This window comes from Gobius niger (assembly GCF_951799975.1).
Source record: "Gobius niger genome assembly, chromosome: 16".
NCBI lineage: Eukaryota > Metazoa > Chordata > Actinopteri > Gobiiformes > Gobiidae > Gobius > Gobius niger.
The window spans coordinates 20,226,227-20,245,373 of record NC_136867.1 but is presented as its reverse complement, the minus strand read 5'-3'; the positions used below and the strand labels follow the sequence as shown (position 1 = coordinate 20,245,373).

Below are 19,147 nucleotides of genomic sequence, written 5' to 3'. Positions count from 1 at the left end.
ATCAATTGTGCCAAAACTAAGGCCTTAAGTGTCATCAAAAAGCATTGAATTGTATTGAAACTGGCATTAAATCTAAAGTTATTGGAAATCTACGACCTTTCCTAACATATTGTGTAAGTTCATCAAAAATACCAGAATTATGGTCTGAAACATTCAGTTACAGTTTTTGGCTGAAATTGACCACATATTTTTGTTAGTAAGTCCATTTTGTCTAATTCTCTGTCCTCTGTTTGATAAAATCTTAAGAAATGAAATATGCACTGATTTTGTTCTACGTTTGATGGCATTAAAAATGTCATTGAAAAGCATTACATTTGACTTTGGCTTCTGCAGTATATGCTTGCTTCCCTGTATAAACCCTAAGTAGACTATTACTGTACTGCAATATTGTTTTCAGTTCTTTGAAGGCATCGTGATAATTTGTGCCTCTCTTGAAAACCGCAGTCAAATAATGTCAAGTCAAAGTTTTTGTTGTTGTAAGAGTAACAGGATGATGGAAAATAACGAAAGACTGGACCTGAACCGACCTACTATTTATAATTATAGTCTTCCAAAGGCAGTTTGTCGTGGCTCTGTGTTTACATCCTTTGATTCATTGTCAGTTTACTCTGGGTCAGTGGGGCCTAAAGCTGCTGGAGGAGTAAAGGCAGGAGCGACTCTGGAAAGTTGCCAGATAATAATAGGACTTACATGGACAGATAATCACTAGCATCCTTTTTGCTCACTTTCGAAGCAGTTCAGGGTTATTCAAAAAACGTATAAGTGGACATTTCGAAAAGTAGAGTTCCTATTTTAGTTTAATTTTAGCCTGTTTTCTTGCACAAGCGTTGTTGTAGTAAGTAATTTCTCATAATAAGAGTTTTTCTCACAATAAAATATGGTTTACTGGCAGCTTTGATTTTACCTTGGGGGCAATATCCATATTAAGAAGCCACATTATTTCACAAAATCACTGAGGTCTTCCATCTTTCTAACACAGCCTTAGACAAAAACTAATAATCTTGGTAAATCAACAACATGCAATGGTTTATCATAAATGTCCTTATTATTGTTTTCTGTCTTATTTTGAAAAAGTTGATGGAACATTTTGATTTTTTTATTTAGTGGGACAATCTGTCACGATTCGATACGTATCACGATACTCATGGGCCGATCCAATATCTTTTGTGATACAGTAAGTTATTATGATTAGAAATATGTTTGCCGTAACCTTTTAACCCCCGCCTTAACCAAGTGCATTTTCTCCAGTTCAGCTTTACTCAAATCTAAAAGGTTCACACTAGAGGGCAGAGTATGAAAGCTATGACTTATAAAACTGATCTAGAAGGATCTTTTTCCTTGCGTTGTCGTTACTTTTTTGACATTTCGTTTCGACATTTGCTTTTCTCTCTTTCTTTTTTTTTGCTCTTTTGTGTCTTTGTTTTTTGCTGTCCAAAGTTTCTAAACCAAATGCCATTTGACATTTATTGAAATGTTAAGCTTGAAAAGTGATGAACAAAAAATGTAGCAAAGTCCTTCAAACATGCCTCCAAACACAAGTATTGAAAATATACTTGGATACTTGGTATTGCAGCACAAAGTATTGCGATCCAATCCGACATTTTGTCCCAGCCTTAACCCTCGTGGGGCCTTCGGTCATTTTGACCCTCTGTTATATACCGGGCATTTGGATGCAAGGTGACACAAGGGGGCGCCCTTCCAACCTTCTCAGTGTAAATGTGAATTGACTTTCTTCAGAGTTAGACTTTAGGTCAGATACCAAGAGTCACAGTAACATGACACTAAAATTTAAATACAGTGATATCTTTGTTTCAAGTAAAAAGGCTGAGACCTCTTTGCTCTTCAGTGACAGACTGAGAAATGAAGAAGGAAGTCATGGAGTTTCTGCTGACTGTATGTAGTAAATAAATTAAGAATGAAGTGAGAATTCTATTAAACTCGGATTTTTTTCTGAATCACACAATTGATGCTTTAAAAGGTTAAAAAAATATCCATATATATTATCTGATGTAGAGTCATGTTTTTTCCAGTTCCTCTGAGTCATGGTGGGTCATGGTGGACCATGACGGATGACGACTCAGAGGAACTGGAACAAACATGACTCTACAGCAGATACAAATGACAAGGGTTTGTTTTTGTAGAATGAGAGTCATTAATAATTAACCAATACTTCAATTATATACAGGATTTTTCACACTTATTATGAAGAAATGCGTGTATTTATTGAATATTTCAGTGCTTTAACAGGATAAGGTCCACACAAGTGTTAAAGGCCCTATACCTGATTTTTTGATTCCAAGCAATGAAATCGGAAGCCACTAAATTAAAATGTTAGTTGTGGTCCAAACTCATTCATAACTTCCCTAATATATTTGTTGCATCCACTTTCACAAAAATGCAAGAAAAATAGCCCGAAAGTTCATAAAATTGATACACATGTTTTATAATTTGATGCAGTGTTTTCCCCACAAATGAGTTCACTATATCCTAAAAGACGGTAAAATAAATGTCATTCCATTTCTAGAAGTAAAATCAGGTATAGCTCCTTTTAATATAGAAGGTGCAGTTACACGTATGACCTGAGGTGGCAGTAGTGCGTATGAAATGGCCAACTTGCATCTAGCCCCTTTAACGTACAGAGTTGAATCACAATAATATTATCACGATATTCAAAACAGTTTCTAAATATTGCACTTTTGTTTTATTCCTAGCATCCAGTGTGTTTCTTTTAATATAGTGCTCCTAAATCATGAACTATTTCTCTTCCAACAAAGAAGAACTCTAAGCTCTTCTTCCAGAAGTAACGTAAATGTCTCCTTCTGTTGCGAAAGAGCTTTTTCTCACAAAAATAAAGCTCTGCTAGTTAACACCATATTTATACTGTAACTTGTCGTCCCCATAAGTCATTTAAATGCCCTGATTGGATCTTTATCTCTGTCCCGTTTCAGTTGCTCTCTCGCTCCCCCCCCCCCCCCCTCCTCCTCTTCCTCCTCCTGCCCCTCTCCCGCGCTCAGCCAATCCAACATGGCCGCCGCTGCTTGGCTGACGATGACCCGCTCCGTTGCCATGGCGACGCCGGCCTGCCTCCCGAGCTCCCGTCATGCATGTTAAGAGGCTCCGGGATGCTCCAGCGCTGTATCTCTCCCGCCCTCCCGCCCTCCCTCATTCTTAAATACACACGGGAAGCAGTTGTAGTTTGTCTTCTTGGCCCCATTCATAACAATGAAGGGAGAAGACGCACATGGGCTTGTTCCGTTGATTTAAGGCTAATTTGAGCGAAATGTTAGCCTTGTTTTGGTCATAGTTTAGAGTGAGGCTTGTTTTGACAGAATTTGATGGAGGAAAAAAGTTCAATTTAATGCCACACACACTGTTAGGGTGTCACAAAATGTCGCAATGATATCGTTATCTAAATATTGAAGACAGATCTGAACATTTGTGACACTTTGTGCATTTGATAGGCGTTTTACAAGGACAGATTAGACTTTTTTTTTTCCTAGTGAAGGAATAGTTTTGTCTCTTCAGTATATTGTAAAAGCAGATATCTAATTATAACGCCTTTATACGTTAGGAAATTTAGAAATGGACCACAACTAATTGAACATTTACTTTCTCTCTTTATGCCAATTCATACTACTGAAAGATTCTCATGCTGTCATTGCTTGTACATTTATTTGACTGTGTTGTAGTTAATATGGCATTTTATAAGGACATATAACATCAGCTTCTCGCTCTCTGTCTTATTAAAGGCACACGGGGACGCAGTAGCAGTCTGTCTTCATATTTAGCTCAGTACTTGACAGCCTTTTTCTATAGACAAACATAATGAGCCAAGGACCTGCTCACATAAACTTGTCAAACAGGGTTGGCGCTCGCTTCTCCCTCCCTCTTATAAACACTAAGGCTGCTGGTGGTGAATTGTCTTCCCCCCCATTCATAAAAAGTGCACTCAGCTCCATGTGTAAGACAACTGGATATGCCCTGCCCTATACACTCTGGCAACCCTGGTGGTGACTTAAGGCGTTGCAACAACAAACCAGTTCCCTTTACATGAAGGGCTTACATTCTGTGGGGGAATTAAGAAGATGGCTCTATTCTTGGGAAGTTTATTTCAGACACAAGGGGCAAAAATGCGAAAAGGTTGCATCAGGCAGGGCATCTGATGTAAAGCCTGGACCATGGAAGGAAATGCCAAAAGAAAGGACACGTTTTTGAGGGGTGATTTTGAAGCATCATCCTGAAATTTTGCAGACGAATCACTAAAGCCTAAATGAGTAAAGGAGAGTCTAACTATTAGGTCTGTTGCAAGTTCTCCTCAAAATAAAAGCATGCAAGCTTTGCAACTAGAGTGAAAAAAAGCAATATTTGATATATTATATACACAATACGTTCTATAAACACATTTTTACCCCATCAAATTTTGTTATAGAAGACTTAAATCAGGACCAAAATTCAGCTAAATTACATTTTTAAGTGACTATGCAGTTGGTTTTAGGCTGTGTTTGCAAACATGTGTAAGTTTCAGTCAATTGAAAGGCCTCAGCGTTACATTGTGGGCTCTTGCGTCATAGATCTCGCCTAATTTGGTGAAACTCTTTGCTGCCCTATGAGGAGGCGGGCCATAGAAGCAGGTATAACTGTTGTTTACTGTGTTGTTCACTCGCGGTTAGATTAAATATTAACTCGTGATGATCCCTTGTGACATAATTACAGGAGCTTCTCCAATACAGTTTCACACACAATCCCCCCCCCTCCAGTTCATTAACAAACCATCACACCCACGCCTTATCATTTTTTAATGTCTTATGTAAAATATTAAAGTAAGGATAGTCCAACAAAGCAACACAACTTTGTATTTAAACGAGCTTTTCCCCAACCAGTGTAAAAACTCGACTTTCTCTTCCCATTACAATCGTGTGTAATAATTTGTGGCAGGGGACCTCATGCTGCACTTGAGAGCCATCCTCCAAAAAGTGAGCACCACGTCTGGAGACTTTACTGCAAATTATTCATGGCCTTCTGTTGAAGCGGAGTGCGAGTGGGAAAAGCAGTACGTTCCAGAGACCTTTTGTTTTTCTGCTCTGAGCAAAGCCAAGTATGTCCCAAATGTGATGAGAGAGAAAATGTTTGCAGATCTACGCTAGTAACAATATTAGTATTTGTATAATTGTATTCATGCCACTGTTGCAGACCTCAGAAACTTCTCCACAAATTGACACATAACAATTCAGGACCCCTGTTAATGCCTCTTACGCTACTTTAAAAATCAAGTTAATAAGTATTTAAACTGTTTACTTTGATAATAATATGCTGTTTTACACTCAAAAATATGTTGTAAACGGTAGCATTTTTCTATTTATTTCATCCTGAAATCATCTGGGGACCCCCATCCAAGGCCACATGACTCCCCCGAGGGGTCCCAACCCCCACTTTGGGAACCACTGGTCTAAGTAATGCAACTAATTTACTCCTTACGACGTCTTAACAACATTAAAGTGTGAAAGGGTGAGATTTTTCTGAGCTGGGACTCAATCTCAAAATGCAATTATAAACATTGTGACATTTTATAATAAGTACAGAAGTATTATTAGTTAATTAACCCAGTGGTTCTCAACCAAGGGGGTCGCGAGACAAATTTGGGGGGGGGGGAGGGTCACCAAATCATTTAGATAAAATATACATATTTTTTACTTGTAGCAGGGGTTGCTATTTTACCATAGTGCAATTATTGGTTCGTAGTTTGATTAATTATTTTTCAGCTATTTGGGTTTTTTTTTCTTTGTTGTTTTTTTTTAAATTATGTAGGCTAATGTTCCTATTTCTCACGGTGTGACCCGCGCGGGGGGTAACAAGCCCCTTTACCTGTTATAATGGGGGTCGCGGCTCCAAAAGGTTGAGTACCACTGAATTAACCATTAGCAGAGAACTTCCAAAGTGAACTGGCCTCACCAACGGGGTCAGAAAAGTGTTACAGGCTACAGTGTGTCATGTGGTTTAGTTTTACAAGACCAAACACTGCTAAAAATGAAGAAATTGTAATCTTACTTTGGAGAGGGACAAAAAAAAAAGGGATAGTTATATATATATTCAAAGCGCCCTTTAATAAAAATTGCTTTGCCCTTCAGCATATTGCTAAAGAAGACATTTGTGCACCGTGCATCTAATTATAAATCCTTTTATTACATTGTGAACTTGGAGGGTGGGTGTTGATTGCATTATCGTGACAGTATTACTCCCTGAAAGTTGGGAAAGTTATAAATTCATCCCTGTGAGGGCCTTTAATTTCATGCAATGACAACAACTTCATTTCTCTAGCATGTTCAAGTAACGCCTCATATTATTTAAACTTTCAAAACTTCATGCAAAATGAAGAAATCGCTTGTGAAAACCCCCCTGACAGTGTGAGCAGCCTGTACCACGGCGCCAGACGGGAGACAGCCTTTAGCGCCATACGCGTGTCTCTGCTAGTACTACCACCTCCGTACAAACACTACAGTACCAGTCAGTATTCAAATACACACTTTCTTAGCCTGCCCCCTACTGTTGCCCAGTCCCGCTCTCAAACACACATGAATGCAATGTCACACACAACAGCGTCTAAAAATCCAAAATAAAGCTCAAGATTAGACATTAATATCCCAAAGCAAGCTCCGGGTGGGATAAAAGTGAATTATCGCGCCCCGGCCCGCGTCCTTGCGTTAAAATCTAATTAAACACTTGCAGAAATAAGCGCGCGCAGAGGACTTTGTGGCGCATACTGCCCCTGGCGGCGAGGCTGGGTTCTGCGTCACACTTGTTATTCATTGATTAGCATATTTAAATACGCTGGGAACTAACGATGCAATTAGGAACTTTCTCCAGGCTCCTTTTATAAAAGCTTGACCCACTTTTACCCCTCATTAGCAAATACTTGAGGATTGTTACATCGAGATTGCATCATTTTTTTTATTTTATCTTTTTTGTCTGGCATCCCTGGTCGGTGCAAGTATTACATTCCACTTTGTAATGTCAAATATTACATTTTGGGCAAGTTCTCGCGTTAATTGTATCATCTTTAGCGCTTTTTATCTGGTGTAAATGTGTAAATGTCAAACTTTGTTACATAGACACTGCTTGACCTATGATCTCATGTTAAATGTTTATGAATGAAAACAAAACACTGGACTCTTGTCACGAGACCCACGGTCAAATAGTAAAAAATAACATGTTTTGCACAATCCGCCTCGCACACCCCCTTAATTTTGTAGCTGCAGTACTCGCTGTGTCCAGTTGGTGTCGTCCTTGATCCACTTTGAAACGCTGCTCTATATATTACAATTTTAGCTGCTCCTTTTCGCCTTGTTATTGCTTAGAAATAAGGCTAAAGCTATTTTATTTTTGGTTTTCACCTTTTTAAAGATTTCTTTAAGAAATATAGGGACACATTTAATGTATTACACACAGAAACAATAAAGACAATTGGGGAAAATGAATCAATATCCAAGTTTATGCTTAACATCCATGACACTATATAGTTGGTTTTGCTTTTAGTTTCAACCAGAAGCAGGAAACCCCAGAAATATTGTGCACCTATGCTTCTGGAGACACAAGAAAGAAACACTTAATGTATAACATAACTGTCTGGGAGAAAAAGCACGGAAATGCTGTAAAAGTACAGCCATTTTTATATATACATAGACATTTACTGATAAGAGCCCTGTCGCCATTTTAGTTTGCTTGGACTTTTACAACCACGGCACTTTACTCTGAACCATTAATACTGAATTGCCTGTCATAAACTCTCACGCTGTTAATTGTGGCCGTAATTGTAATTTAATGCATTGTTGTAAAAGCATTATTGCTCATTAAAGTCCACAACTGCTCACCTAATAGTCCGTAGCTGTGTTTTGTTCATATTTTCATTCTTTACATTACGTTCTCCACCTCTTTTGCCACCGCTGCGACTACTAACTACTACTAACTGTTTCGACTGCCACTATCAGAGTTATGGTGACTGTATTTCCTAACCGATACGTTTCTTTCTGTGTCTTTGGCAGGAGCTGGAGAGAGCTAAGTGCAGTCAGTCCTGGAACTTGCCCAGACAACTTCCCCATCGTGAACCTCGGACAGTGGACTCAAGTCACTGAAGAGAAGCGTAATCCAAATACATAGAGCATCTCCCACCAATCAAACAAGATGATCACCTCGGAGCTACCAGTGCTGCAGTAAGTAAATTAAACTTAGATACAAATACTCTACTGGTTAAAATGTGGCTGTTTAATCAGTAATAACAGACTGTATACCGTCATGTAATTTAATATGTGCATGAGTGGAAGCATCATTATCAATGTGAGCAAGAAGGTGCCTCATTTGACAGAGTTGTATGCTTTCCTAACTAAGTGATATTATTCACTTAGTTTTGATGCCAGTGGTAAGTATTTGTTAGTTTTACACCAGTGACATGGCAATTTTAAGAAGAAAAGGGACATAGTGACATAGATGGAGGGAGAATCAAATCAAATGTATGTATATAGCACATGTAAAAACAGTTGTTGATCAAAGTGCTCCACAAAAAGATCTACGGTACAAAAAATATAAGACAAGGGAACACTTTATTTTACCCTTGATACATTGTACCTAGCTAAATTTAGTATAATGTAATGTGCTCTGTAACAATGAGTAATAACTTGTACCTATGGGTTAGATAAACAATGGAATAATATATATTTGTAGGTTGTAGGTGCATAATGTAATAAGATGTACCTACAAAGTACTAATACAAGTTTTTCCATTGTGTTTCTAACCTGTAGGTACAAGTTATTACAGATTGTTACAGAGCACATTACATTGTGCTAAATTTAGTTAGGTACAGTGTGTCAAGGTACTGTAAAATAAAGTGACACCATACACAATATACAAGCATCAAAGCATTAACAGCTCGGGTTTTGGCATTGATGTGTGCTAGACAGTGTTAAAAGCTTTTGAGTAGGAATGTGTCTTAAGCAGGTTTTGAATTGGTCAAGCATCTGTGCAGCTGTTATGTAGAGAGGCAGGTCATTCCACAGTTAAGGAGCTGCAACAGAGAAATATTCCAATACAAGTATGGACCATGGACTCACCCAATTCCTGTTTGAAGAAGAAGTTTGGATGATTTTAGAAAATGATCAACTGCATCAATTTCGTGGACTGTATGGTTGATGAGCAAGGGATGTGGCACAAGAATTTACCTTTGACATTTAGTTAAAAACACTTGTCTGGTTCAATTCTAATAAGGGGATATTATTTCAATTGCTCAACATATCCAGGAAAGCTGCAACTAAATGGAGCTCTATCCAAGTTTGCCCTGCCTAAAGCCCATAGCTGCAGGGACAGCAACGACCCCAAACGTTCAGATTCCAAAGATCGATCCGGTTTTAACATTTGTTTTGCTTCTTGTCTTCGTAGGGACTCTTCGAATGAGTCAGGAGCCACAGATGCGGTGAGTCTAAGCATGAGCATGAGCGAGATCGAAGACCCAGAGGCAAAAGGCCGGAAGAAGAGAGGACGGCCCGGTAAACAAGCACAGGTCAGTGACTGTGACGGTTTCGATTGATGTCTTTTCGAAGGCTTATGAATCCACCCACACTGCATTCTATATTTTATTTTATTTGCTGGTGGTGGATAAATATTGTAGTAGTAATATAAATCAGCAAATGTCCAGTAGTTTGACTTCTCCAAGACTGGAAACTGGTTATGTTTTTGTGTTATGTATTATTATTAATGTTAAGATCTAGATTATCTTTGCCCTATTTGTTTTTTTTTTTATTACTTTATTTTTAATATTTTTTTCAAAAGAAATACAAACCATATACTGCAACTAATATACAAAAACATACACACAAATGCAAAACAAAACAGACAGACATACATACAAAAATGAAAAACAAAAACAAAAAAACAAACAAACAAACAAACTGAATGTACAGGATACAAACAATATAAGTGATATAAATGGCCTTAATACGCAAATAACAGAGCAATACAACAATACACCAGTCAGCGTTGATTTTGCGGCGTATTATGTTTGTTTATTTGATTTGGGACAGCACATGCCTTCACACGCACGCGACCCATGCATGTAAACTTACTACACCACTAAATGATTATTTTTAGGTATCCTTTTAGTGCATTTGTATAAAAAGCAACTTTGGTTACCACTTTCATTTATTTATTTATTTTTAAATAAAACATTTCAACCTCCGCCGCATAATCAACGCCAATCCACAGTCTTTATGTACTTCCTATTTCTTTTATAAACCCTATTTGTAAGCCACGTCCCACTCTGCGCAGGTGTCTAATAAAAAGCCCCGGAGGTCGCCAACTGATAAGACCACGACCGTGTCCAGAGGGCGGGGCAAAGCCAACGGAGTGGCCCAGCACAACGGGGACAACTCGGACCCCGTCACGCTGTTCGAAGTGGTCAAAGTGGGAAAGAGCGCCATGCAGGTCGGTATACAGTAGATCTAAAACATCCTCAGGACTTCAGTTTACAGTATCAGTTTGTCATGTCATACAACCATTAATGCAATTTTGGATGTCTCCTTTTGCCCAGTGTGTCGTGGACGATTGGATTGAGTCGTACAAACAGGACAGGGACATGGCTCTGCTGGACCTTATCAACTTTTTCATTCAGTGTTCAGGATGCAAAGGTACATTAAAAACAAAATGCTTTGTATTTAACATTGTACACTAAAAATGTGACATCAACAACAACTCTTTTTTTTTTTTTTTTGTGTGTCCAGGCACAGTAAGAATCGAGATGTTCAGGAATATGCAAAACGCTGAGATCATCCGCAAAATGACAGAAGAGTTTGATGAGGTAAAAACAAGTGCTTATTATTCAACACAGAGACTCAATTCCTCACTGGACTTTATATATGACAGCACTATCCATGCTCAAGTTGGGATCGCTGACTTATTTTCTTGTCGGGGAGTTTCTTTTTGCTACCAGAGAATATGTTGTGAACAAAGCAATTTAGTTTTAGCTTTATATGATAGTCTTCCCTCCTTCGCTTTGCTGTTGAACCTGTACATTCGCCTGAAACATTGATATATTTCATTCACTTGAAGACTTTGGGATGAGTGGGAGGTATTTTGAAAGCTATAAACAGATTTATTCTCAACTACATGCACAGTTCCTTCAATTGGAGAAAAATCATCCACCCCAGATTGATTGATTATTCTCTGTCTCTCTACAGGACAGCGGAGATTACCCCCTGACGATGCCTGGCCCGATGTGGAAGAAGTTCCGCTATAATTTCTGTGAATTTATCGCCGTCTTGATCCGTCAGTGCCAGTACAGCATCATCTACGACGAGTACATGATGGACACGGTCATATCCCTCCTCACGGGGCTCTCCGACTCGCAGGTCCGGGCTTTCAGGCACACCTCCACGCTCGCGGGTAAACGGATCGAAATCACAAACATATTTAGCACTGTATAGACTTCAACTCATTAAATTACACATTACATTTTTACCAGGAAGTGTCAAAAATAATTTGCTCGATTTGTGTTTCCACAGCGATGAAGTTGATGACGGCGTTGGTGAACGTGGCGTTGAACCTGAGCATCCACCAGGACAACACTCAGCGGCAGTACGAGGCCGAGAGGAACAAGATCGCAGGGAAACGGGCCAATGAGAAGCTCGAGCTGCTGCTTCAAAAGAGGAAAGAGGTGGGACACTTTCTCAGCCTCCGCAGGCCTTAAATGTCATAAAAAAACACTGTTAATAATATTGAATAAGGCTTTGTATTTGAAATTATCTGAAAACAATGCTGCGTATTTAACAGTGTAGTCCGAAAGGCATTCAGTTACATGTGTGTTAAATTTGGTGTCCAATAAACTTTTACATATACAGTCATATAAATCTTATATTAACCTCTTAACCCCTGCCTGCACTGACCACATTTTGTCCAGTTCAGCTTTACCCAAATCTAAAGCTTCTGGAAAAAAGCATAAAAATAGCAACAGAGACTTGACGAAAACGCATCAAAATAGAAACCATAATAAAGTGACAAAAAAAGCGATGAAAAGGTGACAAAAGAGTGGCAAAAATGTGATGAAAACGCAATAAACAAGTGACAAAAAAAGCAAGAAAAGACCAATAAGAACATGACAAAAAAGTGAAGGAAAAGTGATGAAAATGTGACGAGAACACAACTGACAAAAAAGTGATGATTAAAAAAAGTCAAAAAGTGACAGCAACACGGTAGCTTTCAAATGAGGCGTTACCTGGCCTATATTCAAGAAGCTTTTAGATTCGGGTAAAGCTTAACTGGAGAAAATAGACTTGGTTAAGGCGTGGGTTAACAGGTTAAAGGCATAGATTAGTTTTATACGTGGCATCAAAAATATGATATATTTGGATAATAAAATGGCATTTAAAAGCATACATCTCACTTGTTACTTCCAGGAATCATGTTACAGTAACTAGAAAAAAACGTGTAATATTGTCTGTATTTTCTTTTCAGCTGCAAGAAAACCAAGATGAAATTGAGAACATGATGAACTCAATTTTCAAGGGTATCTTTGTGCATCGCTACAGGTGAAGCCACAGGAAATAATCATTTGAACATTGGGTTTGTAAGCAAATGTACGCTAACGCTTTACTATGTTTTTACCAGAGATGCCATCGCAGAAATCCGTGCCATCTGCATTGAAGAAATCGGAGTCTGGATGAAAATGTACAGCGATGCGTTTCTCAATGACAGTTACTTGAAGTATGTGGGTTGGACGCTACACGATAGGGTCAGTGCTAAAGCCCCTTAACTATAATGCCCTCACATTCATGAAAAGTCATTTAATTTAATATTTGTTGTTCCAGCAAGGAGAGGTGCGTCTAAAGTGCCTGAAGGCTCTGCAAAACCTGTACACGAACAGAGAGCTATTTCCTAAACTTGAGCTTTTCACAAATCGATTCAAGGTAAGAGACAACTGTGGACACTTGACCAGTTTGGCTTTACTCAAATCTAAATCTAATAGCTTCTCGACTGGAGAGGAAAATTGTCATGCCGTATTTGAAAGCTAAAGCCTATAACATTTTGCTGAGTTTTTGCCACATTTTTTAAGTGTTTTTGTCGGGTTTGCGTCTCCTTTTTTTTTGCTTTATTTAGTCATGTTTTTGATGGGTTTTGTTACTTTTTCATTGCTTTTTTATTGTTTATTGTTTTTGTGTTACTTTTTTGTCACTTATTTGTCATGTTTTTGTCGTTTTGTGTTGATTTTGATTGCTTTTGTTGTCGCTTACTTCTGTCGTGTTTTCGCTACGTTTTTTGTCATTTTTTATTTTGTTTTTGGCATTTTTTGTAGTTTTTTAACATTTTTTTTGTTTTTTTGTATTTTTTCTGTTGCTTTTTTTGTTTTTTGTTGTGTTTTCGTATTTTTTTTGTTTTTTTGGCATTTTTTTTGCGGTGTTTTCGTATTTTTTTGATGGTTTTTTGGTCATTTTTTGGTGGTGTTTTTGTAGTTTTTTGTTGCTTTTTCATCATTATTTTCATTGCTTTTTTGTTGTGTTTTTGTCTTTTTTGTTGTTGTGCTTTCATAATATTTTTGTCATTTTTTGTTGCTTTTGTTGTTTTTTTGTTGTGTTTTTGTCTAGTTTTGTCACTTTTTGTTGCTTTTTTGTTGCTTTTTCTTTGTTTTATTTTCATCACTTTTTGTTGCTTTTTTGCGACGTTTTCATCCTCGTCTGCGTCACTATTTTGATGCTTTTTTTTTAAGCTTTTAGATTTTGGTAAAGCCAAACTGGAGAAAATGGTTCAGGTGGGGGTTAAGAGGTGGAGATTCTTGAGATAATCATGTGTCTGTTGTGTTAAATAGGACCGTATTGTATCCATGACTCTGGATAAGGAGTACGATGTTGCTGTGGAGGCGATCAGACTCGTCACGCTCATCCTACAGTAAGTTATTGTTAACATTTACATAAAAGGGGGAAAGTTTTAACTGGCTGTTACTCTTTATTTCAGGGGCAGCGAGGACGCCTTGTCAAATGAGGACTGTGAGAACGTTTACCACTTGGTCTACTCCGCCCATCGACCCGTGGCTGTCGCTGCCGGAGAGTTCCTGCACAGAAAGTACGACATGGCGATATTTGTCAATGTAGTGATTTAAAGAATACGTGTTATTTTAATGCTCTGTGTCTGTTTGTGACACTTTCCCTCAGATTGTTCAGTCGCCATGACCCTCAGGCGGAAGAAGCTCTGGCCAAACGCAGAGGGAGGAGCAGCCCCAACGGGAACCTCATCCGCATGTTGGTGCTCTTCTTCCTGGAGAGTGAGGTACATTGAAGTATTGTATTATTGTGTACAACAAATACAGTAAACATTATCCTTAGTTATCCTCTTTACCCCCCGCCTTAACCGAGTGCATTTTCTAAGGCCACTTTTTGACATTTTTTCCCTTACATTTTTGCTCATTTTTGACTTTTTCGTGGCGTTTTCGTCCCACATTTCTGTCACTTTATCATCACATTTTCGTCGCTCTTTTCTTGCTATTTTGCCACCTTTTTTTCAAGAAGCTCTTGGATTTGAGGAAAGCCAAACTGGAGAAAATGTGCTCGGTTCAGGTGGAGGTGAAGAGGTTAAAGCTTAACAAATCAATAGAGCTTTCAGTCACAACAGGTTTAATATAAATCGTGACTGTCCTCATTCTAACGTGTCTCCTCTTCCATCCATGCAGCTCCATGAACACGCGGCGTACCTGGTGGACTCGCTGTGGGAGAGCTCTCAGGAGCTGCTCAAAGACTGGGAGTGCATGACTGAACTTCTGCTGGAGGAGCCTGTGCAGGGAGAGGAGGGTAAGATCAGTCACCAAATATAAGCCACCCTATGTTTAAAATGACCTAGCTTACTCTTTCTTTAACACCCGGTACCTGTTTTTCCCTCTTTGCAAAGTGTTATCAGACCGACAGGAGAGCGCCCTGATCGAGCTCACAGTCTGCACCATTCGTCAGGCCGCAGAGGCGCACCCCCCTGTCGGCCGCGGGACAGGCAAACGGGTAAAAATTGTAATCATTGTATAAACATTTAACTCTTTGTCTGTTGTTGTTGATTGTATCTGTTTCTTCAGGTATTGACGGCAAAGGAGAGGAAGACGCAGATAGATGATAAAAACAAACTAACAGAGCACTTCATTATGGCATTACCGATGCTTTTGTCCAAGGTAAAGATGATCTCAAACACTGACATCCCTAAGCTAAAGATTGTGGTTTTGTATTTTTTACGTTTATTTTTTTTATTGAACACTGAGCATGGCAACAGTCAGTGGAAGTGAAGTGAAATAGATACACCAATTCACTTAAGATTTTATTGTTTAACCCCTCCACCTGAGCCGAGTACATTTGCTCCAGTTTGGCTTAACCCAAAGCTAAAAGCTTCTCGAACAAAGCGTCAAAACAAGAAACAAAAATTAGGATGAAAATACAACCAAAAAAAGCAACAAAAGAGTGACAAAAACACAATAAACAAGTGACAAGAAGACGATTAAAAAGTAATGAAAAAGCTGAATAAGAGCCGCAAAAAAGTGCCGGAAAAGCAACAATAAAACAATAAAAAACCTACAAATGTGACCAAAAAGGCGTCAAAAAGCAAGGAATAAAAGCGATGAAGCCAAGAAGCTTTTAGATTTGATTAAAGCTGAACTGGAGAAAGCTTTGGTTTAGGCGGGGAGGTTAATGGCCATACACAATTCCCTGTCATAATAGAGTAAATCATTCTGTAAATGACATGTATAGCGCTTTTCAAGGTACCCTCGCGCCTTCCATTGCATTATTCTCTCACTCCCCGCACTCGGGGGTGTTGAGCCACTTGTTGATACAGCTGCAATTGACTATTTAAATTCTTGTGCATTGATGACAAAGAATATTTATCCAACAAAGACTATTTACCCGTGTCATCTTAAATATACACTACCTACTGCTGCTTCACTACTTTTTCTTCCTTGAGCTACTCTGAATAGATTCTACGGCTGAACAAGCAGGGTAGAATTTCTACCCTGCTTGTTCAGCTCACTTAATCAAGTGCATTCTCTCCAGTTCAGCTTTACCCAAATCTAAAAATTCACAGCCTATAGGCCAGCGTAACCCTTCATTTGAAAGCTAAGACCTACAAAACTCATTTAAAAATCCAATTTTTGTCACATTTTCGGTATTTTTTCGTCACATTTTCTTCACTTTTTCATCCAATTTTCGTCACATTATCGTCACTTTTTCATCAAAATGTTTTCATATTTTCGTCTCTTTTTTTGTCACGTTGTCGTCACATTTTCGTTACTTTCGTAAAACAACACAGATAAACCCAAACATTACCAAATAACACCACTCACCTCTTTTGTCCCACTTTGTTGTATTAACACTGTATTTTCCTTTACCCTCTCCACAGTACCAGGCCGACTCGGAGAAAGTGGCCAACCTCCTCCAGATCCCTCAGTTTTTTGACCTGGACGTGTACAGCGCGGGCCGTATGGAGAAACATCTGGACGGGTTGTTGAAGCAGATCCGTTTGGTGGTGGAGAAACACATCGAGATGGACGTCCTGGAGGCCTGCAGTAAAACCTACAGCATCCTCTGCTCCGAGGAGTACACCATCATGAACCGCGTGGACATCGCTCGCTCGCAGCTCATCGACGAAATGACCGACAGATTTTCACATTCAGTGGAGGACCTGCTACAGGAGGTAAGGGCAGATTTGTGCAATTTTTTAACAGCTATAGTTTAACAGGTGTCCTTGTGTATCATAGCACTTAATAGTTTTATGACTAAAGTTTGTCCGTGTTGTGTTACAGGCTGAGGAGGCTGACGACGATGACATCTACAATGTTCTCGCCACTCTTAAAAGACTCACAGCTTTCCACAAGTAAGACACTGACAGATGTTACTTAAAGGTGCTTTTTGCAACTTTTTATGTGGGGGAAAAAAAGTTATTTGTGTGTATTTGACCTTGTAGTGACTCAGCTGCTGTATGAGTGGTCAACATGGCGCCTTTACTTCCTGTCAGGGTCGTCTGCACAATGCTCCAGGATCAATTGTTTTGTAGGTTTTCTGGTGAGAGGGTTTGTCAGCAGCAAAACCGTCCAAACAATTAATCCTGGAGTGTCCAAGAGACCACTGTGATCAAAATTAAAGGCCATGCTGACTAATTAAACAGCCGCTGAGTCACTACAAGGTCAAATATGCAGAAATAACAACTTTTTTTTCACACAAAAAGTTGCATAATGCACCGTTAAGAAGCTAACTAATGCAGTACTAATGCGGTACTTAATCAATTAATTGGCAACTTTATCAAATGATTATTGATTAACTGTTAACCACGGGCTAAGGGTTGCTCTACAGAACATTATTTAGCAACAATATTGATTTAGCTGATTAATCATGAACATCCCAGTAACACATTTTCCCTGGTTTTGTCAGCGCCCATGACCTGACGCGCTGGGACCTGTTTGGAAACTGTTACCGTCTCCTCAAAGCGGGGATCGAACAGGGCTCGATGCCGGAGCAGATCGCAGTCCAGGCCCTGCAATGCTCGCACTACTCCATCCTGTGGCAGCTGGTCAAGGTCACCGAGGGAGCTCCAACCAAGGTACGGAAATGGAAATCTACAAATCGAACACTCCCTACTGACCTAAGAATAGGACTGGACTGTTACATTTTTTACAATACCAGTACTTTAATAACATCTTTTTCCATACCTATACTAAATTATTTGTCATATAGAACTATAAAACTGAATAATATTGTTAATTTATTCCTTTTCCTTCCATTTAATTTCTATTGCATTTGTAACGTTTGTTTAAGGTGAAACAACCAAGAAACTTCCTCTATACAAAAGGGCGGAAAAAACACGTTCCAAATTTTTCTTAATTTTTTTCACCTATTTTCCCCCAAAATTTTCCATGTTTTTGTCCAAATTTTGTCCCTAAATTTCCCACATTTTTACCATTTTTTCCATATTTTTTTCCTCAAATTTTCCATATTTTTTCCAAATTTTGTCCCTAAATTTCCCCACATTTTTAATTTATTTTTATTTTTATTTTGCCTCAAATTTTCCCAGTTCCCCTCCCATTTCAAACAATTTTCTTTTCACGTTTTTTCCTAAATTACCCCCTTTTTTCTTACTCCCCCCCCCCCCCTTTTTTTTTCAAATTTTGCCCCAAATGTTCCCCTCATTTTTTTTCTCCTTTTTTTTTCTTTAAAAGCAAACAAACAAAAATCCACTTTTTTCCAATTTATTTCCACTTCTTTCAATTTTTCTTTCAACTTGTCTTTCACTTTTTTTTTCTTTTAAATTTTGAAGAACAACAACATCAAAATTTTAATGCAAAGATATTTCTTTTTGGTACCTGCTTTTGATACCTTTCCTTTGTCTTTTCCGATACCAAACTGGCAACGGTACCCAGCTCCACTTTAATAGTCTTTAATAGTTTTAAAATGCTAAAACTTTAGTTGTTGTTATTGCAATCCAGTCCCTTTCACAACCATGATGATAGAAAAAGTTGGCATCTTCTAATAACAAACTTGGCTTAACTCTTTGCACAATCTCACGGCAATCTTGTTTTCCAGACAGGCCTCCATTGTTACGTGAGCCATAGATTAGACTGTCTAAAAGCTCTATTCATTAAAGCGTGATCAGTTGAATGCTGCAGTTATTCAGGGCATGACGGTGCCCTCGAATGCCCCGGGCCGGTGTAATACTGATCTCCGCTGAAGCGTGGTCTACTCTTGTGACGCCTGGCTCACGGTGTGGTCTTGAATGCAGGATGATCTGGTGGCGCTGAGGCGAGTCGTGAAGTCGTTCCTGGCCGTGTGTCAGCAGTGTCTGTCCAACGTCAACACTCCGGTCAAAGAACAGGTAAAGCATTCGTGTCATCAGATTATAAGAAGCTATTCCTAATGCGAGTGCAACTGGGTCAATGGATTGTCACAGTGTTTAGAGTTTCCTTAGACAAATCAAAATTACAATTGCTGTTTTAATTGTCACTATCAGCAAACTGCTATTATTTAGGTAATATAATGTCCTAAGGAACAAAAACAATCTGTCTTCTTAAAGATTCATAATGGGTAAAACCTACTAATCATGTAGGCCTCTGCAAAACATGCTTTGAATATGTAAGTGTCAATACTTTTTGGACCAGATC

At 38.8% G+C, this 19,147-nt stretch overlaps 1 protein-coding gene across 2 annotated transcripts in view; it reads left to right on the top strand.

The window, feature by feature from the left end:
* stag1a (STAG1 cohesin complex component a) overlaps positions 1-19,147 on the top strand; it is a 50,663-nt gene that overhangs the window by 23,621 nt on the left and 7,895 nt on the right. For both annotated transcript variants that reach the window (XM_079573376.1, XM_079573375.1), the window contains exons 2-21: positions 8,037-8,204; positions 9,424-9,544; positions 10,309-10,464; positions 10,571-10,667; positions 10,761-10,837; positions 11,217-11,421; positions 11,541-11,692; positions 12,490-12,563; positions 12,643-12,766; positions 12,843-12,941; positions 13,838-13,917; positions 13,984-14,091; positions 14,181-14,295; positions 14,696-14,813; positions 14,911-15,014; positions 15,086-15,178; positions 16,396-16,689; positions 16,799-16,869; positions 17,424-17,592; positions 18,769-18,861. In XM_079573376.1, the coding sequence (XP_079429502.1) occupies positions 8,176-8,204; positions 9,424-9,544; positions 10,309-10,464; positions 10,571-10,667; positions 10,761-10,837; positions 11,217-11,421; positions 11,541-11,692; positions 12,490-12,563; positions 12,643-12,766; positions 12,843-12,941; positions 13,838-13,917; positions 13,984-14,091; positions 14,181-14,295; positions 14,696-14,813; positions 14,911-15,014; positions 15,086-15,178; positions 16,396-16,689; positions 16,799-16,869; positions 17,424-17,592; positions 18,769-18,861 (2,379 nt within the window). In that variant the 5' untranslated portion in view covers positions 8,037-8,175. The remainder of the gene's footprint in view (positions 1-8,036; positions 8,205-9,423; positions 9,545-10,308; positions 10,465-10,570; positions 10,668-10,760; positions 10,838-11,216; positions 11,422-11,540; positions 11,693-12,489; positions 12,564-12,642; positions 12,767-12,842; positions 12,942-13,837; positions 13,918-13,983; positions 14,092-14,180; positions 14,296-14,695; positions 14,814-14,910; positions 15,015-15,085; positions 15,179-16,395; positions 16,690-16,798; positions 16,870-17,423; positions 17,593-18,768; positions 18,862-19,147) is intronic.